Here is a 26,703-nt window from a genome sequence, read left to right as displayed (position 1 = left end):
ACTTGACCTCATCAGAGTAGCAGGTATTCTGTCTCCCTTACCTGTCTTGAGTATCTGTTCCTCTTTGACCATATTTGCTCCATGTTTTCAAGTTTGAAGGTAGCACTCCTTGATGGATAAGTTCACTTTCCTCTTTTTTATTATTAATATGATATTACCTGCTCCAGACAATAGACCCATTCCTTCCCTGATTTCTTTTTACTTCAGATGGTCTCATCTTTCTGCGTTCTTCTAAGCTAAGCTAATTTAGGAATTGCCTTACCTAGCAGTCAGACTGACCTTGTATTTCCATGTTCCAGGTGTACCTGCTTGCCTCTCCTCTCTGTTACACGCACCGATTTGCTTCTCTTTCCCATCAAAGCTGCCCTGTGTGCCTCTGGTCTCCTAGGACTCTCCTTCCCTCTCTCCCTGTCTCTTTCCTACATTTTTAGGCTTGAATCTATATTTAGTTTGAAAACCTCTTGCACCATATTTGGATATATTGCAGCATAAAAAACGAGTAAAGCTTTATGGAGAAATCAACCCAAGTGTGATGCCCCAAATTATTTTGTAGTGTTCCCCCATGGTTAAGACCTAGGGAGAGATTGAGCCAGCAGGCCATTACAGGCCAAATGCTTTGTAATCGGTACACACACACCCCATTGTGTAACATTTCTGTTATAGAAATGTGAACTAGCTTTGCATAATTTAGCATGGCTGTATTCATTTCTTTTGGAAAGCTTTAATTCCCATTTTGTTCCTACAGATAAGAAACAAGATGGAGCTATTGAGAATCGCAACAAAGGTAAATTCAGGAAGTTAAAAGTACGCTTAGCTTATTCTTATTATATCCAAAACTATATCTCTTGTGTACTGTATCCATCCAAAAGTAGGATACTTGTAGCAGAGAAAATCAGCAACCTGTATTACTTGGGTATATGTCTGTCTGGTCAGCGCCTGACTTCCTGTTGCCTTAACATTTTGATAAGGTCTGAATTATGGCCTGTGGTAGTAAACTTCGGAAGCTCCAGATGCAGGTGACTTTCAACTTAGACATTTCAGGCATTTTTACCACTGGTCACTATGTCATTGCTGGCAGAAATGCATAAGCAACAAAATATATAATGTAGATTTGTTGGCGTCTATTTAAGAGTCTGAAAGCATATGTACATTTCTCTGTATGTTTCTCACATGATGTTCTACATTATGGTTATAACTTATTGGGAGGAATTTATGGTGTTGGGAATGATACAACATCCAGGAGGAGAAATGATTTGGTATTTAGCTCTTTTAGGACTCTGTATTTCTTCTTATGCCTCATCTCTTTCGTAGCACAGCATTCTCAAATTAGGTACAAAGTTTCAAAAGCTTAGTGTCACTGTTGTCTTATTTTCTCTGGGTAGGCACAGACATACACACTAAGGTAAATGTTTACATCTTTGTCTTTCTGTAAGAAATTGATTTCCCCCCACACACACACCAAATTGCTTGAAAATGTTAACAGCTATGTGTGCACTTCAATATAGCAAAAGCCCAGGATGGTGCAGCCATGGAAATGCAGCCTTTGAAGAGTGAAGAAGGTGGAGATGGTGATGAAAAAGACAAAAAGAAAGCAAATTTGCCAAAAAAGGAAAAATCTGTTTTACAGGGGAAACTGACAAAACTAGCTGTTCAGATTGGCAAAGCAGGTATGATATATATAAGAAAATAAGATGTTTTGTTTTAAAGTATGCTGACTTGCTATTTTAAATTATCTTTTGAGATACTTAGGACTGGAAATCATTGCTTTGTGAGTGGAAGGGGAGTTAACGGTATTTTCAGTTTTATCTACATGTACCTTTTGAGTTATTAGAGATCCTCATAATATTTTGAAACTTGGGAACGGTTATCATCATTTTATGTAGAGGGAGTGTCCTCTGTCAACTTGCTAATAAATAAATGGTCAGTTTAGGATTAGTGCTTAAGTCTACCCAATTCACAAGCCCATGAGCTTGTATCTGAGTTTCTGGGAGCAATAGGGAGAGGGCTTACTCCATACAAATTACCCAGCTATATTTTAATAAAAAGAAATTTCACCACACATCTTCTCATCTTTTTATTGACTATGAAAAAAAAATAAGTACATGTTTTTCCAAAAATTACAGTTTACTTAAATTGAGTGGATTAGTTAGAGCATTGCCCTGGTGAGACTGAAGTTATAAATTAGAACCATCATTAGAAAACACCTGTTAATAGAACCACTCTTCAGGGGAAAATAAAACAGTGCTGTAGCTAAAATCAGAGCATGCCCTTCAACTGTATCATCTTTATGAAAGAACACAGGTGGCTAAATCAGCATATACTATTCAAGTCACATAGGGACTTCCCTGCTGGGTTGGTGATGAAGGATTCACCTGCGATGCAGGAGACTCGGGTTCCATCCCTTGGTCATGAAGATACCCTGGAGAAGAAAATGGCAACCTACTCCAGTATTCTTGCCTGGGAAATCTCATGGACAGAGGAGCCTGTTGGACTATAGTCTATGGAGTCACAAAAGAGTCAGACATAACTTAGCGACTAAACAACAATTCAAGTCACTTACATTGCATCATTCTGTTACTTCCTGGGATTATCTCAGAAAAAGTTAAGATTTTACCTCTGTCCTCAGAAAGCTTATTATCTAGGAGATATTTGCTTTCTGTAATAGCCAAATGGTAATACTAAATCATAAAGAAATGGATGGATTTAAGGTGGTGATGGTGTTTTAGTAAACATCAGATTGGATTAGTCCCACATATGTGGACATGCCTTATTTTGTAATATTCATTTATAAGGAGATTAAACACACCACAGAATAGAAAGGTAAATGATTTGTAATACGTGATTGACTCTTGGTTTTCTTAGTTAATAAAGCAGTAAGGATAGATGAAAAAATTAATTTCAGTAATGTGTGTTTTTTCATTAAAAAACATATGGTTGAATATTTAATTGCAGGTCTCCCCATTGATCAGATTCTTACCAACTTCTCTTTTGTCATTAAGCAGCTTATGCTAAGCTTTTGTATTTCCTTGTCATTGCTTGTTATTTTGTCTCAGCTTTAGTGAAAGACCGAAGATGCAGTTAAGTCTAGAAAAGAGTCATAAACACTTTTTTCCAGTTCTCCTGGTCAGAAGCAGAACTTTTAAATCTAACAATGTCAAGGGATGAGTTAGTGCAAAAAAGTAGGTAACAGTTTCTCAGAGAAATTAAATACCACCCAAGTCGTTATGATTCTTCTTGTAGCTAATATGTAACTGACAATGAGTCCTGTCTGGAATATTTAATGATTACATTTTCCTTCTTTTTGTGTGCTGAAAGGTTTGTTGATGTCTGCCATCACAGTTATCATTCTTGTCTTATATTTTGTAATTGATACCTTCTGGGTTCAGAAGAGACCATGGCTCGCTGAGTGCACGCCAATTTACATACAGTATTTTGTGAAGTTCTTCATTATTGGAGTTACGGTTTTGGTGGTGGCAGTTCCAGAAGGTCTGCCCCTTGCGGTCACTATCTCACTAGCTTACTCAGTCAAGGTAAGCAGAAAAGACATGCACAACTGCCTACCCTTTTCCTTTCTGGTTCTGAAAGTAGGGGACATCCATAAATTTATACTATTTCCTTTAGAAATTCTGTCGTTGGCCCCCCCCTCCTCTCCCCAGTTGACGATCTCTGCCCCGAGTCCTGTACATGCCTGAAAGGGCAGCCTTGACACGGAGCTCTGCAGAACTCCACTGGGAAGTTCCAGCTCACTTTTCCTCATGTGATGGTTGAGATGTCCGGTCCCCTTCTATTTCCCCTCTGTAAAATTGAAGTCAGCGTGTTTGTCGTTTGCCTGTGGTACAAGAGCAGAGTGGTTGACTCCAGCACTCTAAGGCCTCCTTCCTGGCCCTCTTGACCCACGGTCCTGCCTTCACACGGTGGGCAGGTTCATGTTTCTAAAAACTAATTCAGATCGTTTTTGTCTCGTGTGTAAAAACCCTCCAGTGGCTTCTCATCAGAATGAGATCCAGGGTTCCTCACCGTGGCCTGCAGGGCCTGCCCAGTCTCTCTCTCTCGGCTCATCTCCCACCGCCCTGGTCCAGCTCAGCAGCCTTCCTGCTGATTCTCACAAGCTCTAGCCCCCCTCACTCTTGGACCTTCTCACTCGTGTGCGCCTTCCTTTGAATCCTCAGCTCTCTGACTTTGCTCAGCTCTCTTCACGTGTCACTGTCTCTGACCACGCCGCCTGCAGTGGCACCGTCCTCCAGTTCTCAAAGCAGAGTGCTGGAAAAATGAGCTTTGATGTGTTTGCTGACTGCTGTTTTACTTAAAGGAATATTCTGTTTGAAGATTATTAATTTCCTTTTTTTACCAGTTTTATATCTTAAATGGTAAAAGCGAATTGGATTTTGAAAGACTTAGCCTGGACAGTTTTTTTATTTTTTTAAATTTTTACAGTACCATTGTGTTCATTTCTGCCATACAACAGCACAAATCAGCCGTATTTATACATAGATCCCTTTCTTCTTGGGCCTCTGTCCCTTCCACCCATCCTACCCCTCTAGGTCATCACAGAGCACCAGATGGCTCCCTGTGTTATATAGCAGTTTCTTCCCAGCTGTCCACTTTACGCACAGTAGTGTGTATTTGTTGATACTACTTTTTCCACTCATTCCACTTGCTCTCTCCCCTACTGTGTCTACAAGTTCATTCTCTACATCTGCCTCTCTGTTCTTTCCCTGCAAATAGGTTCATCAATACCATTTTTCTAGATTCTAAATATGTGCATTAATATACTATATTTGTTTTTCTCTTTCTGACTTACGTCACTCTGTATAACAGGCTCTAGGCTCATCCACTTCACTGGAACTAACTCAAATTTGTTCTTTTTAATGGCTGAGTAATATTGCTTTGGATGTATGTACCACGTCTTCCTTATCCATTCATCTGTTGATGGACATCTAGTTTGCTTACTAGTTGATGGACATCTAGTTTGTCTTCAGCCTGGATAGTTTTGATCTTTTTTTTCAAAATGGCTTCACATATAAAATTATACCTAATGAAAGAATGCTGCTTTTGTCAATTTTTTATTATTAATTAGTATTTCTTCCTAAGTAGTATTGGTGACAGAAACCATACAAAGTAATTAATCATAGTTCCTGCTCTAGCACTCTCATCTTCAGTGTTCCCAAGAATTTTCAGCAGATTTGTCTTGATAAGAATATTTTTTGGCTTCCTGTTTAAGTTTATTTTCAGGCATTTCACATCTTTTGTTTCAAAAATGAAGTAAATATATCAAAGTAATAGTGAGGTACAATCTGTTCATCTACTTGATGTCTTAAAATAATTAGAAAACAATTGAGGGTAAATGTAAGTTTTAGACACATAGGTAAAATCATTTTATTAGTACTGAAATTAGATTATTTTGAGTAGTCATTAATGATACTGATTTTTCAGTTAATCAAAAAGATATAGGCAGAATTGATCTGCATTTCTTTGACAAAATGAGTGGAAGCATTTTGACTGTTGTTCTTTAAGCTTTCATTAAATGTTTATTTAGCCCAAACGTTACCACTTTTCTTTCCACTGAGGTGTCCTCCTTATGGCTCCTCCGTTAGTGTTTCACAAAACTGAACACCTTTTTGTTTTTACTGCAGAACTCTTTTAATCTTTAGTATTAATGCAGATCGCAGTAATCTTCCTTCCCCAAACTTGTTTCTTCAAGGAACCAGCTTCTTGCAATATCTTGCACATTAGTAGACACAGAACATACTTTGTAAAATAACTGCAGTTTTTAACCCATTCCAGTTCATGTTTGAGGAATCAATTATTAAGCATTTTAACCTAAATGCCCTTTGGAACTGCAATAAAACTCTTATTTTCTTTAGAAACTGTCTTTTTCTTGTAAATAAGAGGAAGGGATGATCCTCAGGATGAGAATGCCAGTGTACCACCATAGGGAGAAGATAAAAGTGACCCTTGCTGGTTTTGATATGTTACCTCAATCTGTCAGAGTCAAAAAGAAAAAAAAATTCAGGCAACTACATGCCCACAAATTCTATATTTTAACTGACAAAAGCTACTTTTTTCTTAGCTGATTCAAGAATCTTTTGTTTTCCACTTAACAAGGAGACTTAAACCTTACATGTAAATACACTGTTCCGTGGCTGTGAGTACAAGTTCTCATTGCTCTTGCAATTTGAGGCTGCTTCCTAGAAGCTTTTGGAGGCATGTCAGCATGATTTGCATGTTGGTATCTGCCTTCATTTACTAGATTATGTTATGTAGTGGGAAACTTATTGAAGCCACAGGAAGCTAGTACTTTCTTTAGCTTATTTGAATAGGCCATTTATATTAAATTCTTCCAGTATTAAATCAGTGCTTTATACTATGTATCCAGGTAAAGTTATAGTTCTGATTTTAAAGCAGTTTGCAATCATTTTGATATAATGAGGTCATGGGTTTTGTGTGTAGCTTAACTACCTCTTTTTTCTGTCACTGTAGAAAATGATGAAAGATAATAATTTAGTAAGGCATCTGGATGCTTGTGAAACCATGGGGAATGCTACAGCTATTTGTTCAGATAAGACAGGAACGTTGACAATGAACCGAATGACAGTCGTTCAAGCTTACATAAATGAGAAACATTATAAAAAGATTCCTGACCCTGAAGCCATTCCACCAAATATTTTGTCCTATCTTGTAACAGGAATTTCTGTGAATTGTGCTTATACATCAAAAATATTGGTAAGGTCTCTTTAATAATTTATGGTTAAAAATGAATTTTTCCACTTGTGATGATTTGACTATATGTAGTTCTTAAGCTCTATGACTGTTATTTATAAATTGAAGAAATGAGTTAAGTTTTTAAATAAGATCTGTTGATCAGCATATATATATATGTTTACTTGTATTTTCCTCCTATATTTTGAATTTTTTGTGTTTAGAAACTTTAGAGCCACATAACCAGAATAAGTCCTCAATTTAAAATTTCTGCTTCATTCATTTCTTTAAAGACTAGGCTATCTTACTGTAGCAAGTCAACTTTCAATCTCCAGGAGCAAATTTTGAAACCAGATTTTAACTTACTATGTGTCATATATGCTTGCTGTTGGCTCTGTTTGGTTTCTTAGTAGATCGTACCTATAAGGTGCTTCTTAAATCTTTGGGACTAACTGGATAAAGTAACTCTAGACTTGTGGTACCTTAGAATAAAATATTTTTAACTTTGCACATTAAAAAATTTTTTTTATAACATAAACCATGAGATTGTTTGGCTGATATGTGTTCTAGTGACTTATGGATGAAGACCGTAAATGCAGTTAATATTGCATGAATTGGATTATTGGACTGGAAAGTTATGAGATCTTGGTTCTACATCTAGCTTTGTCTTTTACTAGCTGAAAGCCTGAGTTTTACTTTCTTCAGTTGTTAAGTAAAGATGGTTTCATCTGCCCTTCATACTGTTGTGATGATTACAGAAGGAGCTATTTGTGAAGATACACTGAAGGAAATAAAGGTTTTATATGTATTTAAGGCAACTATATTTTAATGACTATACTTTTATTTTAAGCCATAAAAAATGGTAAAGTAGATTCAATTTTGAACTATTTAATATAAATGCTTATGAAAACAAGAGAAAAGGAAGGGAATTAAAAGTTATTAAGTCCTATATGTGTCAGGCTACATGAATCACAAGCCAGAATCAAAATTTCTGGGAGAAATGTAACAACTTCAAATATGCTGATGATATCACTGTAATGGCAGAAAGGGAAGAGGGACTAAAGAGCCTCTTGATGAAGGTGAAAGAGGAGAGTGAAAAAGCTGGCTTAAAACTCAAATGTGCAAAACTAAGATACAGTATATGGTCCCATCACTTCATGTCAAATAGAAAGGGAAAAAGTAGAAGCAGTGACAGATTTTATTTTCTTCAACTCCAGAATCACTGCAGATGGTGACTACAGCCCTGAAATTAATACACACTGGCTACTTGGAAGGAAAGTTATGACAAACCTAGACAGTGTATTAAAAAGCAGAGACATCACATTGCTGATAAAGGTCCATATAGTCAAAGCTGCGGTTTTTCCAGTAGTCATGTATGGATGTGAAAATTGGACTATAAAGAAAGCTGAGCACTGTAAGAATTGATGATTTTGAATTGTGGTGTTGGAGAGGACTCTTAAGAGTCCCTTGGACTGCAAGGAGACCAAACCAATCAATCCTAAAGGAAATCAACCCTGAATATTCATTGGAAGGACTGATGCTGAAGCTGAATCTCCAATATTTTGGCCACCTGATGTAAAGAGCCAACTCACTGGAAAAGACCCTGATGCTGGGAAAGATGGAAGGCAAAAGGGGAAGAGGAAGGAAGAGGATGAGATGGTTAGATAGCATCACCAACTCAATAGACATGAGTTTGAGCAAAGTCTGGGAGAGAGTGTAAAAGACAGGGAAGCCTGGCATGCTATAGTCCACGGGGTTGCAAAGAGTCAAACATGACTTAGTGACGAAGCAACAGCAACATGTGTCAGGAACCAGCTTTAAGCTCTACACGTCTTACCTCATTTAATTCTTGGGTGCTCCTGTTGTCCTGATGTTGAAGCCAAAAACCGCAGCAGTTGAGTTACTTGCCAAAAATTCACATAGCTAGTATTTGGCAGGGCTGAGAGTGGAATCCATGTCATTTTTGCCCCAGAGCTTTTTTCAGCCTTTCTTTTTCTATGTTCCACTTTGAAATGCTGATACTAATAGAAGTTTCCTATATGATTTTGTTTAGAATGTCTTGCTCTGTTTTGATTCTAAATTAAACTGTCATAGAGAAACAGTATGGTACTAGCTTCTAAACCTTTTTCTCTTATAGCCACCAGAGAAAGAGGGTGGATTACCTCGTCATGTTGGTAATAAAACTGAATGTGCCTTGTTGGGACTTCTTTTGGATTTAAAGAGGGATTATCAGGATGTTAGAAATGAAATACCGGAAGAAGCACTGTACAAAGTCTACACCTTCAATTCTGTCAGAAAGTCCATGAGCACTGTCCTGAAAAATTCAGATGGAAGTTACCGAATATTCAGCAAGGGTGCATCTGAGATAATACTGAAAAAGTAAGAGTAAAATGCTTAGATGAATAAATTGCTCACTATGGTCGCTTTATGGAATACCTACTCTGTCGTTATTGTTGATACTTTCTTTTTGTGAACTTCAGGCGTTAGCTAGGACCTTCAGAGTTTTTTTATTAGTGTTATTTAATGGTATTGATCTTTTGTCCAGGGTGTTCTGCCATTCTCATACTCCAGCTTCTTTTATTTCTTAATGTTTTGTTACAGGGAAATAAGCCCATTATGTTCAATCTGTATGGTTTAACAAAGTGAACATTGATACTTGTTCTTAGGTGTGTTGAGTCCACTGCTGTATAGGATCACGAAAAATAAAAGCCTCCTGGGAAGAAAAATTAATGGTCATGTTTTCTATACCACATTGTAGATAGTGGTGAATGAATTACGCATTAGTTTTTAGAATAACAAAGCATTAAAACTTGATCTTGAGGCTCCTCCTTTTATATCAGAGTGAGGTTTTATCATACTTATGCTACTGTATTGTTGTATTTAAATACCTGCTGTCATTTTGGATGGTAATCTTTTTTTTTTGTACTGTCCATATACAGACCAGTGGCCCTAGTTTTGACATAACATGTTTAAATATAATTTTCCTAATGCTTATCTGTTATTACAAGCATTGAAATTTAGTGCTATCTTTCTTTTTTCTTGCCTTAAGGCTCCTGTATTTTTAGTCCCATTCTCCTGTACTTTAAAAGAAGGAAATATTTGGAAATTTTGTGTTACTTAAGACTAATATCTAAATCTATACCAAAATGTACAGGTACATAGTTTATTCTTCTTTGCCACTAGGGGTTTTTTGTGAAAATTTTAAAGCCCTGCATTTCCTAAAGAGAAGTTTTAAGAATATTTTGAGTAGCTGATTCAATGAGGAATGATCAAATGAGAACCATTAAAAGAGAACTGTTTTTTAAAGTGGAGAGAGAAAAGTAAATATGGTTGAAGCCTGTAAAAATGCAACATACATAGTTCTCTGAATTCCAGATAATCAGATTACATGATTTCTAGCCCGTCCAAGTCACTTAAATGGCATTAACTATTATCTTTGTTAATTATTGATGTTTGGATTCAACATTTCCTTATAGGTGTTTCAAAATCTTGAGTGCTAATGGTGAGGCAAAAGTATTCAGACCAAGGGACCGTGATGATATTGTAAAAACTGTGATTGAACCGATGGCATCAGAAGGCTTGAGAACCATATGTCTTGCATTCAGAGATTTCCCAGCAGGAGAACCAGAACCAGAGTGGGATAATGAAAATGATATTGTCACCGGCCTTACATGCATTGCTGTTGTGGGCATTGAAGATCCTGTGAGACCTGAGGTGGTGAAACATTCTGTGTTCTGCATGTGCAGAAGGCACTAACTATAACCGGTTTTCTAGTAAAATTCTTAGCGTTTGTGATTTTCTTTCCAGTGTGAATCCAAGATGAGTGAAATAATAGTGCTTGGGATGCATGTGCTACCTGTTTATGGTTTTAAATTCAATAACTCCTCTTTGGGACCCTCCATGTTTATATAGCACCATAACCAGTGCCTTGAACTGGGTAGGGTTTTTTCCATTGATATTTATATTATATAGTAAATACCATTAAGTTGTGTTTTCATGCTCTTTGGTCCAGCACTGTCCAGTAGGACCGTCTGCAGCCATGGAATTGTTCTGTGTTGTTCCATATCACAGCCACTAGCCACATGTGACTACTGAGCTTTTGAGGTGTGGCTAGTTCAACTGAAAAACTGAATTAGAAAATTTTGTTTTCAATTTTAGCATCTTGCTATCATACTGGACAGTCCACAGCTGTAGACTTTGCTTTTTTTTTTCCCTTAGTTTCTTTTTTTTTTTCTTAAGTTTATTGAGCAAAAACTTTTTTAAAGTTATTGAGACTATACTAGGATACTGGAGACATAAAGATTTTTGAGATCTGGTTCCTAGCCTCAAAGAAGTTACTGTCCTAGGTGGGAGTGGACAAATACATAGTTATAACCAGCATGTTAGTACATAGATACATATGGAAAGCATGTTACATGAGCACAGAATATGAGCCCCCAACCTTTTAAAGTAATAACATTTTTAATGCCTTCTTACTGTGTGCCAGCTTTTATGCTTAGAGCTTTATGTGTATTATTTTACCTAATATTCACCTCTGAGTTGTAAGTATTATTACTTACAGAAAGATGAAGAAAAAATTGAGATTTATAGAAGCTAGCTGTAAACCATAGAGCTAGTATGTTCAAACCTAGCTCTCCTTAAGATATGTGTGCTTAAAAAACGACTGTGCTGTATTAACCCCGAGAGGTGTTAAGTAACGGACTTCCCAGAGATTACCTGATGTGAGTCTTACAGGATGAAGAGGTATTACCTAGACCGAGAGAGAGAGAGGAAAGCACATTTGAGCAAAGAAACACCATGAATAAAAAGCACAAAGGCAAAAATAGCTTTTGTTCAGTGACTATCATCAACTAATTGCTTCAACACCCAATGTGTAGTACCAGGCACCCATCTAGGAACTGGAGACTGCAGTGAACACAGTAATTAGGAAACTTACACTCTAGAGAGGTAACACAGCAGATAAAGTACTTGGTGTACCTACCAAGTGAAAACACATTCTGTAAGGACTAAGACTTGCTCCCTGCCATCATAGGCCTTCTAATCTAGTTGGCATGGGGCATGAGGGGGCATCAGCTATGATAGTACAAGTGAAATCAGGGCCATAAAGGATATGCACAAGAGTGATAAAGATAACAGAGACCCCATGTTAAAGACTTCTGAGGATTTAACATTTCAGTTGAGCTCTGATGGCTGGAAGTGAGTCAGCCTTGTTAAGTAGCTGCAAGAACAGTATTACAGGAGAATGGGACAAAAAATACAGGAGCCTTAAGGCAAGAAAAAAGAAAGATAGCACTAAGACGTGTCCGGCTCTTGTGATACCATGAACTGGAGCCTGCCAGGTTCCTCTGTCCGTGGGATTCTCCAGGCAAGAATACTGGGGTGGGTTGCCATTCCCTTCTCCAGAGGAACTTCTGACCCAGGAATTGAACCCAGGTCTCCCGCATTGCAGGCCAATGCTTTACTGACTGAGCTATGCAGGAAGTATTTAGCTTTTCAAAGATAGAAAGGAGGGCAGTGTGGCTGTAAGCCTGACCAAGAAAGAGCAGACGAGGTTATCTTTGGCCTTACCAGGCAGTGAGGGCTCTGAATTTTATTCTGAAATGCCGTGGAAAGTCATTGAAGAAATTCAGGCTGGAAAGTGACATGATTCATGTTAAAATTGTACGTGGAGTACTCTGTAAGAAATAGAGAAGTCGACACAGAGAACCCAATGAGATGATTGCAGTAATCTCAAACAAGAGATGATCATGGCTTAGTCAGTTGTGCCAGGGAAGTTGGAAGGAAAAGTTTGATTTCAAAGGAAATGGAGGTAGAACCACTAGATATTCATGTGTTGGATTTGGATATATATATCTGACATTGTGGAGGTGTCCGAAACAGCCAGTTATATTTCAAGTAGACATTTGGAACTAGAGGCCTGAAGGTGAAGTAGGCAAGAGAATCTCTTGAAAATGTGTAGCTAGAGACTTAGGACAGAGCTATCTCCTAGTAACTGTTCTAGAGGAGTAGGAATCACTCTTCAGCTTGCAAAGCTGAGTGGCTAGTAGATGGTATTACCAATATAATAAGAGAGTCAGACAAAGCTGCCTATTTAGAGGTCAAGGTAAATTCAGTTTGGAGTTCAAGAGTTTCAGATGCTTGTGAGACATCCAGATCATGTTTGCCAACCTTTGGTCAAAGGAAAACCATTCCAAGTTTTATACATTGATTTATGGCTTAAATCTTATCTAAATACAATGTTAAATCAGGATTCCTTCAACTTCTGTCCTTTGGAAGATGTATTGCTCATTTTGTGTTCTTGGCACTGAGGTTGATAGGTTTATTTTTTTTTTTTAACACAGAAGTGGCAATTGATTTCTTCATTATCGCAAAACGAGATGAGTGCTTGCAGTAAAGTGAGACAGTGTAATAGGAGGTAGCTTTCCAGAATTCATCTTCTGGACCATGCAGTCCTCATGTAGAGAATCTTGATTAATTAGATACCTGGACTAAATCCAGCTTTATTGCATATGCATAGATGCTTTAAAAAAAGATTTAGCTTCTCTTCAGTTTCTCTGTAAAATTGGAGGTAACTTGTGAGTTGTAAGTGGATGTATTTGGTGATTAGTGGGCTATTAATAATTGTTTGCTCTCTTAAATACCATTTGCCACATAGCTTTAGCCAAGACCAGTTGTCACTCTCTTAGCCTGCTTTCCTCATTCCTGTTACCTGCATGGCCCGCTGGGTATTGGCATTTGCAGCCTCTGTTCTCGAAGGATCGTCTTGGATTTTCTGGTTAGAGAAGAACAGGAAAGGATTTTCTCGGCAAAGGGAACTGCAGAAGCAGAGATCCCAAAATTATACACAGATTAAGTGTTTAATAGGAGAAAATTTAGGTCTTGGAAGCTATTTTTTTCCTAATTCTTTTCTGAAACACAGTCATGATACTTAAGACTTTTAACAATAATTCCTAAATATTCATTATTTTTAAAATTTCCTAAATTGTACCACAAATATGTATTCAAATCAGAATCACCCAGGGCACACATTAAATTTATTGCCATGCCCCTCAAAGTCTTAATCTAGAGGATCTATAAGTTTCCTCTCTTTTCCATTCTTTCAGATTACCTGTCAAAGAAAATTGTTTTATTTTCTTCTCATCAGCAAGTAAACTGCCATATTTTTGCAAATTATCTGTAGAAGGACATGTATCCTGGAGAGTTTTCTACATTCCAGATTTTGCTGAGTGCTTTCCTTCTGTTTCCTGTAAACTGGAAGTTAGATCTAGAGTAGGGTTTCCAGATAAAATACAGTACACCCAACTAAATTTTCAATTTTATCTAAACAGTTTTTTTTTAATATAAGAGTGTCCAGTAGTACAGTGTTTAGTCATCTTTTTTTTTTTTAATTGAAATGTAGCCAACTTACAATATTGTGTTAGTTTCAGGTGTACAACCAAGTGATTCAGTTATACAATTTTTTCTTTTTTATTCTTTTCCATTATAGGTTATTACAAGATATTGAATATAGTTCCCTGTGCTATACAGTAAATCCTTGTTTATCTACTAGGAAACTATTCTGAAGCTCAAGTGTGATACTCTATTATACTGAGAACTTTGTGGTTTATAGTATAACAGTTGAGGAATCATCATGTATTTTTAAGAAAGTGTATTAGAGAAAGAACTCTATTGTCAGGTATATCAGATGTTTTAAAGGGAAGACAAACATAAACACAGGGATGCCAATTTAAAAAAAAAAAAAAAAAAGCTTTTGCAATAGCTCGGGGAACAAGCATGATGACGGGAAGTCAGGGAAGGTTTGAGGTCCAATCTGCAGGATTCTTTGGCCCTTAAGGATGTAGACGGTAAGGGAGATGGAGGAGGTCAGATCATCGTTCGGTTCCTATTAGATAGAAAGCATAGTTTCCCTTTTAGACACCCACATTCTGATGTCTGCTTTTCTGGTATGACTAAGAATCCATCTCTCACAATGAGCTGGGAAAAACATGTAGCTCTGAAAGTAATCATGTAGATGGTGGTTGGAGGTTCTAGAATAGGAGAGATGACCCTTAAAAGATGAAGGGTTGGGTGGAAAGTGAGTCTCTCTTTACCCCAAGGACACCAACAGTATACGCCTGGTGTCTGGGCAGTAGAACCTGAAAGGTAGAAAGCCAACCAGGAAAGAATTGTCTAATGGTTGCCAGGGGGGAAGGTGCTGGGAAAGGCCTTCGGCAAATGAATAATGCAGGCAAGTTAAGTCAAATGATAACTGAAAGTGAAACCTAAACTAGGCCTGTAGCAGTGGAAGAGGAAAGAAGAGGTTATTGGGCATACTGCGAGAAATATTTAATATCTTGAGATGAAATGAAGGTTGTCATTTGTGGGACTTTGAGGCATCTATATTTGTTTAGTGGGATTTTTTTTTCCCCATCCTGGAAATACTCTAATTTTCTTCCATGATATGAATTTTTTCCACATTAACCAGGTGCCAGATGCAATAAAGAAATGTCAGAGGGCTGGAATCACTGTGCGGATGGTCACTGGTGATAATATTAATACTGCTCGGGCTATTGCCACCAAATGTGGTATTTTACATCCTGGGGAAGATTTTCTTTGCCTAGAAGGTAAAGATTTCAACAGGAGAATACGAAATGAAAAAGGAGAGGTAAGGGTGTTTTTATTTTTTAAGCTGCTATATTTTTAGTATATTAGGGATTTCATTTAACAAATACACTTTGCATATGCACTGCGTGTTAGGCATCACACCTGGAAAGGTGCAGCCCTCACCCCAAGAAGCAAAACATTTTAGGAAGTAGAGGGAACAAGTGATAAAGAAATTTGCCTTGAAGGGAATGAGTGGTTCTTTTTTTCAGTCCACGCCCAAGAAATACAGTATGTGTAAGCCAATAAGGGGATATGATTTTGGACAGGTTGCTGTGGACCATATTTTAGGAGGCCCCAAACTGCACTACTTATGCTAAGGAGTTTTCATGTTCATAGGCAGTGGGGAGATGGTTAAAATTTGTGTATAACATTGTTCTCAAACTTGAGTCTGCATCAGAGTGACCTAGAGAGCTTTGTGTAATAACTGGATTACTAGGCCCCACCTCACAGTATCTTTATCAGCTAGGCCTTGGATCTTGCTCAGCAATTTCCGTTTCTAACAAGTTCCCAGGAGTTGCTGATACTGCTGGTCTGGTAACCATCTTTTGAGAACCACTGATACAAATGCTAGATAGCTAATTTGGAATTAGAAAATTAGGCTTGGGCATGTTTTAACTTTGACGAAAATTTATAGATTGAGCAAGAGCGGATAGACAAGATTTGGCCAAAGCTTCGAGTGCTTGCAAGATCATCTCCTACTGACAAACATACACTGGTTAAAGGTGAGTAGGTTTTGCAATTTTCCCACAATTTCTTGATACAGAAATGCACTGTTTCCTAAAATAGTAACAGAAACTGAGTATTAGATTGAATCATGGATGTCATCTTTGCCAATAAAATCTAAATACATTTCCTGTTGATACCTTGGGTGGATTGTGTTTATTCTCCGTGAGTAAAACAGGTTATAATTGCTAATACAACAGTTTCGGGAGTTGTTCCATGCCCAGCATCTCAGCATTTTCCATTTCTCTATGTTTAATTATTTTGAACTTTGAGTCTGTAAAACTGGTCAGCCAAGGTGTATCCTACAGAATCACTATTAAATGAAACGAATTGTTTTTACAGCACAAATACTTTTATTCCAGGTATAATTGACAGCACTGTTTCCGAACAACGCCAGGTTGTAGCTGTCACTGGTGATGGTACAAATGATGGCCCGGCATTAAAGAAAGCTGATGTTGGATTTGCAATGGTAGGGACTCACCTGATTCAAATATTCAGATGTGATTTACTGGCTGGGTTTTCTGTTTGTTTGGTTTCTTTGTTGCTAAATTGCTATTGATTTTAAGCACTGTCCATCTACCTTTGAGGAGCAGTGTATAAGCCGAAATTGGTTTATAAGTCTAATTAGTTCATATAATAACTTGTTTATGATGCTGGAAGAAGACTCCTTTTGAACAGTTATAATAAGATCATACATTTACGTTGTACTCTGTAAAGTACATAAGTGTCTATATGTCAGCAGAACCTTATAGTGGTCCTGTAGGGGACAGGCTTAGTCCAGTTATGTGTATTTAAATTAAGAATAAAATTAGGAATCTTGCACTCAACTGAAAATGTCTTGAGTAACTTTTAAGAATAATCATTTCATATATAATCTAATCTTGTTTGATTGAAAAAAATCTGCTTCACCCCACCCAAGTTCTCAATTTATATTTGATTATTTAAAAGTGCACAGAAATATCAGCCTTTCAATATTATTTTCTTTATACTATAGCCATAGTACTGATGAAGTGTTTACTATAAAATAGATATCATGAAATACACATGCTACATCAATATTTAGTGATTAAAATTAGACTGTGGAATCTTTGAATCCAATCCTAATATTTCAGTGTTGGAATGAATCTTTGTACTTACCATGCCATAGAAACTTTAAGTATTTTATTTAATTTTAATTTGATTGATTTAACTTTTGGAATATACAAGTCCGTAATCATAATTCTCAAATCCAAAAATACAAAACTGGATTTTTTCCCCTAAATTTGCAGCACACTCATTTATTGTAAAAAAATATTCTGGATGATGTGAGGATGTTATTTATCACATTTAATATGAACAGTCATTGTAGAAATAGAAATATTAATGTGTTTTTATGGGATGCTAACCTTGTCTGGGAGAATTTGTGATAGAAGGTATGTGCTTCTGAAGTATGATCAGGCTTTGAATTCTGAAATACAGTCAGGCCCCAGGTGTTTCAGATAAAAGAATATTTATGTGTACCAGTGTTTATTTGCATAATTTATCCCCCTGATATTTTGCTGCTAAAATAGAGGTTTAGCATGAACCATCACCATGGTGGCTGCCTTTCAGCAAATGTTAGGGAGATGGAGGAAGGAAATGATATGAGTAAAGTACCCTCAACCAATAGCTGTGAACCCAGAGTTTCCCATCCTGCCCTGTCCCAAAGTCATTATGGTAAGCAGCACGTTGGTGTGAACCTCTGAAGAGTGGAGAAAAGTAGCTGAGAGGATAAGGAATAATGCAGGGCCATTGCTTTGGCTGTGAGCAAAACAGGTTCACTTTGGAAACAGACAGGATCCATACTTCTGCTCTCATCTGGACAGCTGACCAGGAATGTATTTATGTACAATGCATTTTAAAATTTAAAAACAAAAAAACCTTCTTCCTAAAATTTAAGTGTTTAAGGCAGATGCTAAGGGCTTTAAATAACGGCAGGTAAATACAGTATTTTGAACAAAAGCACATACAGCCACTTATCTTATTTGATTTTTAAGCCATGAAAGTTTTAAGCCCATTTTACCAACTTTTTTTTTAACGGTAGCACGCCAAAAAAAAAAAAGTCTAAATATATTTTAGTGGGTTTTTTTTTTCTGTATGAAGAAAGAATAAGTGCTTGGTGGCTTGGACTTGAAAAGCATTCTTGCTCAAGCTTAAATTTACTTTGTATGTTTGTTCATGTCTTCAATTTCGTATTTTAAAACTGAAAGACAAAATTATCTTGGGGTTTTATTAGAGACCCACAAAAGTTGCTATCAATTAGATCTTTCTAAACCTGTCTCTTATATTTCAGACAGAAATAGTATTTTAAAACACTCTATTCTCTTTCTCTCCTTTTTTCTCTCTCTCCCTTTTTCTCTCTCTGTGTCTGTATCTATGTATATTTAGCAATTTCAACATTAAAATTTACAGCAATAAAATAAAGGGACTCTAATGTGAGTACATCATTAGCTTACAAAGAGACCTGGCATTTCCCCCTACTTAGCCACTCCTTTTAGAATTCCTTTAGATGGCAAGTTTAAAATATGATTACATTATTTTAAAAATTATATTGCATTATTCTTACCGAGGGGCTTCCCAGGTGGCACTAGTGGTAAAGAACCCACTGCCAATGCAGGATCCCTGGGTTGAGACCATCCCCTGGAGGAGGGCGTGGCAACCCACTCCAGCATTCTTGCCTGGAGAATCCCTTGGACAGAGGAGCCTGGTGGGCTACAGTTCATGGGGTCGCAAAGAGTCGGACGTGACTGAAGCAACTTAGCATCCACGCATTCTTACCAAAATTCAGTTAACCACACATCTACAGATATTTCTGTTACAGAAGCCTGAATGCCATGATGTATTAATATTTCTATAACCAGGTATGCATCTGTGGTAATAAAATCTTCCCTAAGGTAGTTAAAATATCTTAATTTAAAATACTTTCAAACTTTGGGTTAATAAACATTTGTTTCTTCTCCAAACATCAAGAAGCTGTTTCCAGTATTCTGGTCCAGAGGTGAGTAGTTGCTGCCTCCTAAAGGTTCAGCACATAAGGGAGTAAATCAGTGAAGGACTAAAAACAGCACTGGGCATGCCTCCAGGAGGAAGTCCTAGACTCTGTCTCTAGAGGCGCAGAAAGGTTTTCTGAGAGAGGCGCCCTTTGAGCTGAGGGAGGGAGGAAAGTACTGCTAAGAGACTCCCAAGAATTACAGGTAGCCTAACTTGACTCGAATAGGGTGTGGTGTTGATGGGTGCTAGATGTGAGGATCAGGAGGGCCTTGACTATGAATCTGAGCAGTTTGTTCTTTTATCCTGTAGATCAGCAGTTCCCAAGCAGACTTCGGATGTCTGACTTTTTGCAGCCCCGTGGACGGCAGCCTGCCAGGCTCCTCTGTCCATGGGATTCTCCAGGCAAGAATACTGGAGTAGGTTGCCGGTAGTATTCTTGATATTGGCAACCCTCTCCAGGGAATCTTCCCAACCTAGGGATTGAACCCAGATCTCCTGCATTGGCAGGCGGGTTCTTTACCACTGAGCCACCTGGAAAGGCCCAGCATACAGCCCTAAGAAGCTCATGAAAAAGCTATTTTAAACTCTCTGATAGAAAGTTTCCCAAGTTTGTTTCACGATGGGACTAGTTTTTATTTGGACACCAATTAACATCTTAAAGTTGCTTTTTAAATTTCAAAAGATCATTTGCTAAAGATGGAGAACGATTAGAGGCAGAGAATTGTGTTGGGTTTAGATGTGTTAAGTATGTTGTACATTGAAAGTAAAATATTCAGATTAGGAGCTAGAGACCAAAATTTTACATTAAGGTTGCTCCTTCGTGAACTATTTCAAGAAAAGCTTGATTTGGACTTTGTTTTTGTGTTTATCAAAACAATATTACATAGCTTTTAAAAAGTCAGACAGTTGTATAAGACTTGATAAACTACATCCCCTACCACATACCATTTCTTACAGCTCATTTTTTGACTAAAGAAAACCAACTATTTTTGCTGTTTCTTTTCCTTAGCTGTTTGCCTCCATGTATCTAAGTGGCACAATAACAAGGATTTTTAAAATTTGTTTAATAAACAGCATCTGTTGATGACTTTTCATTTAGGAAGGTAAGGATTTAGCACTTTGATAGGCACACACAGAGACATCTATAAACATTCATGCACACTTTCGAGCCTGTCTTCTTCCATCAGAGTTAGAGATCAGCCAGTATACCATCCTTATTGTGATTGGTTATAGTGATTGGAAATGCTGTTCCAAGGTGAGCCATGTGGTCTCATAGCTACTGTTACTTCCTTGCGTGACGTTTTGTATTCTCTGTACATTTTCAAGTCACCTTTTAATCTTTATTTATCTGTTTATTTCCTTAGGTTTTTTTTTTTTAATGTTCTTAACACTAATTCATCTCCATCTTCTCCTTTCCTTATGTCAGAGATGTCAGGCACTTTTATAGTCCTGCCTTCTCACAAGTACCTCTCCCAGATCTTTTGACATGCTTTCATCGGAGCTCTTTGCACCGCTGTCTCTTCTTTCTTCATACCTAAGAATTTCCTTTATTATGTTGCATTTATTATGTTGCATTTCCCTCTATTATGTTGCATTTGAATTTCTTAGATTTGGTGTAATTATCTTTTTAAAAAAACTTTATTGGAGTATAGTTGATTAACAAAGTCGTGTGATATCATCATCTTTTTTGGTTTACTCTCTCATGTAGTAAAGCCATCTCCAGTGGACTCCTGAGAAAAAGGATTCATGAAAGTTAAACTTTTTCATAACTTTTATGAGTGAAATCTCTTCTTTCTTCAAAGACTCCTCCTTGATACTTAGTCCGACTTGGTATAAAAATATAGATCGAAAATTACTTTCACTCAGAATTTTGGATTTGTACCTTCATTATGTATCATTTTGAAATTTGAACTTCTCTTTGTTTTTCTTTCCGTTTTGTTGGTATGTTAAGTCTTTCCTTTGTTCTCAGTCCTCTGAAATGTCATGATGTTTTGTCTTAGGGCAGCCTTTTACTGTGAAAACTCATTGTCTTTAATTTTGTGAAAGTCCCTTATAGTCGTCTTATTTCTTCTCCGTGTGTATTCTTTGTGGATTTGTCCCCCTGATTTTTTAACCTCATGGGCTTGCCTTATTTTGTCTTTTTTTTCCCCTGTCTGCCGTACTTTTATCATCTTGCAGGAGTACAGGAGTGATTTTCTCAGCTTCTGTTGTATTTTCATGTCTGTGATCATATATTTAATGTCCAAGAGTTGGTTTTGGATCTCTGAGTTCTTGTTTCATTGCTGTGCCTTTTGTCATTCTAAGGATTTGATTCTTTTTTTTTTTTTTTTATGTCTTCTGCATTCACTGGTGGTTTCTTTACCACCAGCACCACCTGGGAAACCCAGATTTTTTTTTTTTTTTAAATCAGCTTTTGTCCCTCTGTAGAGTCTGTGTCTCTGTCTCCCTTTAATTTAGTCTGTGTCTTTTACTTTAGTGCTTTCATCAGATGTCAAAGTGATGGTAGGTTGTTTCAGCATATTTTTACCAGTAGAAAGCTGAAAAGCTGGAAAGCCTGAGGCCTCTACGTAGGATTTATCAACCACAAACTTCCCAGTAAGGTGATCTGGCTTGGCCATTTCACTTGCTTAGGGTACCGTGAATCTTGCAGTATCTTTAGGTCTTGTCTCCTATGATGACCAGATTTTCAGGAAAGAGTTTTCAAATCTGCTGCCTCCGGGGCAGTCTTGATCACTGGGAAGCAAGCAGAAGAAGAACACGGGACTCAGCAGCACGTGGTGCCCTTCAGTCTGAAGTTCTCTGTTGGACCCTCTGTAGTCCGTTAGCAGGCAGTCTCCCGCCAGGTCAGAGGGAGTAGCAGACTGCCCAGTGGTGTGGCCTTGGGGAGGGCCTCTGAGGCTCCAGCTGCCTTTTCTTTTACTTTTGTTATTAAAATGTAACACATACAGAAAAGTCTCTCTGTCATAAGTATGCAATGAATGGGTTACCCCAATTAAACAGACCTGTTATATGCAAGGCAAGAAATATATGTTCTATATTCCCATATTCCTCACCCACACTCTCTCCTAATTACTGCCGTGTCTCTCCATAGAGAAAACCAGTATGCTGAAGATTCCCTTTGTTTTTATACTTTGTACATTAGGATTATATATTACATGTTATTTTTGAGTCCATCTTCTTTTATGCATCATTACCGTGAGATTCATCTGTGTGGTTGCATATAGCTGCAGTTCATTCATTTTTATTAATCTGCAACTTGGTCATCCATCCCGTTCCCCTGCTGAGAGACAGTGTTGTTACAGTTTGGACCTTCTAAGTACTTCTCCGGTGTCTTCAGCAGGCTTTCTCCTGTTTTTAATCATGCCTTCACCTCTTCATCCGGTGCTGCAAGTCCTGGGGTGCAGAAAGGCTGCTCCTCTGCTCTCCCTACTGTTGGTTTAGGGTTCAGCTTTCTGGGTCTGCAAGTTTCTTAACTAGTTAGTTATCTGCTTTCCAACCTCTTACGATGTATCTCTTTTCCCACTAACTTTTAGCCTTTGTGAGTTTTTATTTTTTCATTAAAAAAAAATCTTTTCTGTGACTTTTGGAAGGAACATGGGGTAGTGCCTGTGTCCATTTCTCTCTCTTAACCCACGTTGAACTTTATTGTAAATGTCTCATTTATTATTTTCAGTTTCTACTGAGATGAATGTCTTTCTGAGAGACAGTATCTTAGACTTAACTATATTACCTCCTTTTACAGTAAATGTAAGTCAATAATTATTAAGTATAATAGTAAATTTTTGTTTGTAAAATACATATCCTTTCAAATATTTAAAAGTTGTATTTTAAACATTCGGTCTAATTCACAGAAATTTTCTTTAATTAGGGTATCGCTGGAACTGATGTAGCTAAAGAAGCATCTGATATTATTCTCACGGATGACAATTTTACAAGCATTGTTAAAGCAGTTATGTGGGGACGAAACGTCTATGACAGCATCTCAAAATTCCTTCAGTTCCAGCTTACCGTTAATGTAGTAGCAGTGATTGTTGCTTTCACGGGAGCCTGTATTACTCAAGTAGGTTGACAGTTTGTTTATTAAAACTTGCTTATTTTAGAGCACAAACATATATAACCTGCCTTTTTTAAATATTTAAGTATTTAAATGAATTCAAGCTTTGCATTTTGTGTTAATTAATATAGAAATATAATTTTTAACTCCTGTACTTTAAGTTTTTAAATAGAAATGGCTTCCTGGGAATTGCTGAATCCCTGGAAAGTTTGAGTGTCTGTTAAGAAACCTGTCTTTTCTAGGACTCGCCGCTTAAGGCTGTGCAGATGCTGTGGGTAAACCTCATCATGGACACGCTTGCTTCACTGGCTCTGGCGACCGAACCCCCCACTGAATCTCTCTTGCTTCGGAAACCTTATGGGAGAAATAAGCCTCTCATCTCGCGCACAATGATGAAGAATATTTTGGGTCATGCATTCTATCAGCTTGTGGTTGTCTTTACACTCTTGTTTGCTGGTAAGAATTCAATGCCCCATAAAGCTTCAGTTGTTTTAGTTCTGAGCTTACATTGCAGATTTTTCAAGAATGTATGTTGTTTTTCTTTCTGGCTCCACATTTATCTTTAATTTCTTCTGTCAGTGGATGCTTAGTGCATTTTGAGAGGCAGTGTGATAGTAGCGGGAAGTAAAGAGAGTCCTGATTTCTTATCTTTGGCCCTACCACTAATTTAGATGTGATCTTGAACATGTCACCATAGTTCAGGGGGGCTTCCGACTCCTTCCATGTAAGATGAGAGGGTGATACTGGAGGATCCCAGGTCCCTCACAACTCTTTTTGTGGTGCTGTTTGAGAGCAAAGAAAGGTCTGGCTAGGTTTTATTGCATGCTTCCTTGAAATGTTCAGTTATGTTGTATGATAATTACAAAGCAATAATTTTTCATTCTTTCAGGAGAAAAGTTTTTTGATATTGATAGTGGAAGAAATGCTCCTTTGCATGCTCCTCCATCGGAACATTATACTATCGTTTTTAATACCTTTGTACTGATGCAACTTTTCAACGAAATAAATGCACGGAAAATTCACGGTGAAAGAAATGTGTTTGAAGGAATCTTTAATAATGCCATCTTCTGCACGATTGTTTTAGGCACTTTTGTGGTACAGGTGGGTAATTGTAAAAGAGAGTTTCAAATATGATTATTGTGTGGAGATCTTAGGTGAGCAGGTGATTTATTCGAGAAATTACTTGACCTGAATGTGTCGGCCTTTTATGTATTGCCTTGATGACATCAAAGAAGAATTTTAAATATCACAACTCAAGTGAAAATCTGCCCCATCCTGAAGTTCTACATGTGAATGAGTATATTAAACTAGGACTCCTTCAGTTGCACTACTGGTTCTGTGGCTGTGACCCTGCTCACAGCAGTGTTTGCTCACGCTTACTCTGTTTCTGATTATTTATTCTACATTGCTTTTATGAAAACTGTTATAATGTTGATCTTATTTAAGGCCAGTCTTACAGTTAACCACTTAGTCTGCCTAGAGCGATCCCTTAATTGCTTCTAACAATTAATAGCAGTTGTATTTCTACAGTTGAATTCATTATTAAGTAATAAAAGGTTTTGAAATAAGTATTTTAAAATCTACATGATTCTAAATGACTGCATCCTGAGTTGGTATGTGCCAATTTTATATTTTGTAATATTGTCAAAACAAGGCAGAAGAGGAGTGGAGGATGGGGTATGAACAGTGAGGTTGAGAAGGAATAGAAAGGACCGAATTTTGCCATTTTTATAAAGACCATAATAAGGGCAAACTAAGTATCACTTTACGTATGGTAAATTTTATGTAATTATGTGTTATACCTATGTTTTATGTCATCTTGGATTCTGTGGTACTCTTCTATGCAAATGACTGTTAATAGCAGAATCTGGAATCAGAGCAGGTAGGTGAGTGGTGCCTGATCACATCAGGAGGTCAGTAAGCACAGGAAGGTTTGAAAAGTGAGCTTTTCAAGAATAAAATCAGACCGTGATGGTGCTAGTTTCAAAATAAAGGTCTAATCATTTTGAATCGTTTATTCATTCTCCACCTTGGGCACTGTGGATTCTGAAACCCCAAACTCATTTATGTCTGTGCAAACTGTTTCTCTTTTAGCTTTCAATTTTTCTGTCAACTTGAGAGGAACTGTTGCTTGCTTAGTTATTGTATAGTTTCTGGAAGAATTTTATTAGAAAAAAACTATTATTCTTGATACACTAAAATTTTAGTTCCTACTTATTATCAAAGTTAGGTTTATTTTATCTGTTTTTAATATATGGGGATTGCAAAAACATAACTTCTTGTCTCTCTATCAAGCAAGTCTGATAAAACTTAGTTGCTGGCATAGACTGATACACCCAGTACAGTTGATGTAAGTAAGGTACCATTCTTCATTGCTTTCGTGTGACTCAAAGCATGGTCTGGATCAGCTATTTTGTTTGTTCATTACAAGTCCACAATGAGATATAAGGAGCACGGGTCAGAGTGTAAGTCAACAACTTCACTAAATAAATTTATTCTTGATTATTCCTCCAGATAATAATTGTGCAGTTTGGTGGAAAACCTTTCAGTTGTTCAGAACTTTCAATAGAACAGTGGCTATGGTCAATATTCCTAGGAATGGGAACGTTACTCTGGGGCCAGGTAAAAAAAAAAATCTCATCACTTTTTGTTCAAACCTAAAATTTTTTTTTTTAATTTTTAGTGTGTGTATTCTTTTAATCAATTCTATAACTTGGTTCTGGGTCAAGAAAGGACATTCAGAGATTCTTTTTAATGTAATATTTGCTCTAGTATGTCACTTGGTATTAATTATGATTATGCCTATGCAATAAAACACTTAATTTCTTATACAGTCTTTTAACTTGTTTTTTAGAACAAGTTTTACAACTGTTATTAAAATGATACATTTATAACTGGTCAGAATGCTAATATCTGTATCTTTTGCTCTATGACCTACTTTGCATTTTCAGAATTAATATTTTAATAAAAATATTATATGCTTTAGCCTTTTTATCATTCTGTTATATACTTTCATAAAAATGTAGCATTAAAAAAATCTTGAGTTTCAGTTGATATGACGAATGTTTCCATAAAACTCCTGGTGTCTGGAAAAATAGGCCACAAAATGACATTTTAGATGATTTGGATTGAATGACTTTAACAGTATACATATAAAATACAGTGCCTCAAAAGAGATGTTCTTCATCTTCACTATGGGTAGCTGACTTGCATATGTATGTCATTGTTTCTTAAAAGATAAATGATAACAGTGTGTTTGTTCATTTTAAGTCTAATCACTAGAAAACTGATAGAGAATCTACTAACGTTTTCATAAATGCAAGCTAGCACATGTATGTAATTGATGTGGACTAATTTATGGTCATCTTGCAAGTCAGACTAAACATTCAGATTGTACTTAACTCAATCTTTATGTGTTTTTTATCTTTTTCTTGTGTTTCTAGGGCCTGAGGGTTCTCTTCTTACTCATTGTAAAGACCTTTTTTAACTGAGATCTTGTTTTAAGTAGGATCTGTACTAGGTCCACATTTTTTTTTCTTTCTTTTTTTTTTTTTTTAACTGTTCTAGTTACTTTA

At 37.0% G+C, this 26,703-nt stretch overlaps 1 protein-coding gene across 4 annotated transcripts in view; it reads left to right on the top strand.

Annotated features, from left to right (window-relative positions):
• ATP2B1 (ATPase plasma membrane Ca2+ transporting 1) overlaps positions 1–26,703 on the top strand; it is a 122,117-nt gene that overhangs the window by 83,042 nt on the left and 12,372 nt on the right. For all 4 annotated transcript variants that reach the window (XM_070454314.1, XM_070454313.1, XM_020882462.2 and 1 more), the window contains exons 7-19: positions 746–784; positions 1,506–1,667; positions 3,316–3,530; positions 6,481–6,723; positions 8,837–9,078; positions 10,176–10,413; positions 15,164–15,343; positions 15,977–16,064; positions 16,428–16,534; positions 22,943–23,134; positions 23,371–23,584; positions 24,018–24,229; positions 25,643–25,750. In XM_070454314.1, coding sequence (XP_070310415.1) covers positions 746–784; positions 1,506–1,667; positions 3,316–3,530; positions 6,481–6,723; positions 8,837–9,078; positions 10,176–10,413; positions 15,164–15,343; positions 15,977–16,064; positions 16,428–16,534; positions 22,943–23,134; positions 23,371–23,584; positions 24,018–24,229; positions 25,643–25,750 — 2,240 coding nt within the window. The remainder of the gene's footprint in view (positions 1–745; positions 785–1,505; positions 1,668–3,315; positions 3,531–6,480; positions 6,724–8,836; positions 9,079–10,175; positions 10,414–15,163; positions 15,344–15,976; positions 16,065–16,427; positions 16,535–22,942; positions 23,135–23,370; positions 23,585–24,017; positions 24,230–25,642; positions 25,751–26,703) is intronic.

Source organism: Odocoileus virginianus, chromosome 24 (assembly GCF_023699985.2).
Source record: "Odocoileus virginianus isolate 20LAN1187 ecotype Illinois chromosome 24, Ovbor_1.2, whole genome shotgun sequence".
NCBI lineage: Eukaryota > Metazoa > Chordata > Mammalia > Artiodactyla > Cervidae > Odocoileus > Odocoileus virginianus.
Note: the sequence above shows the minus strand (reverse complement) of the source record. Positions and strands in the feature narration are given on the sequence as shown.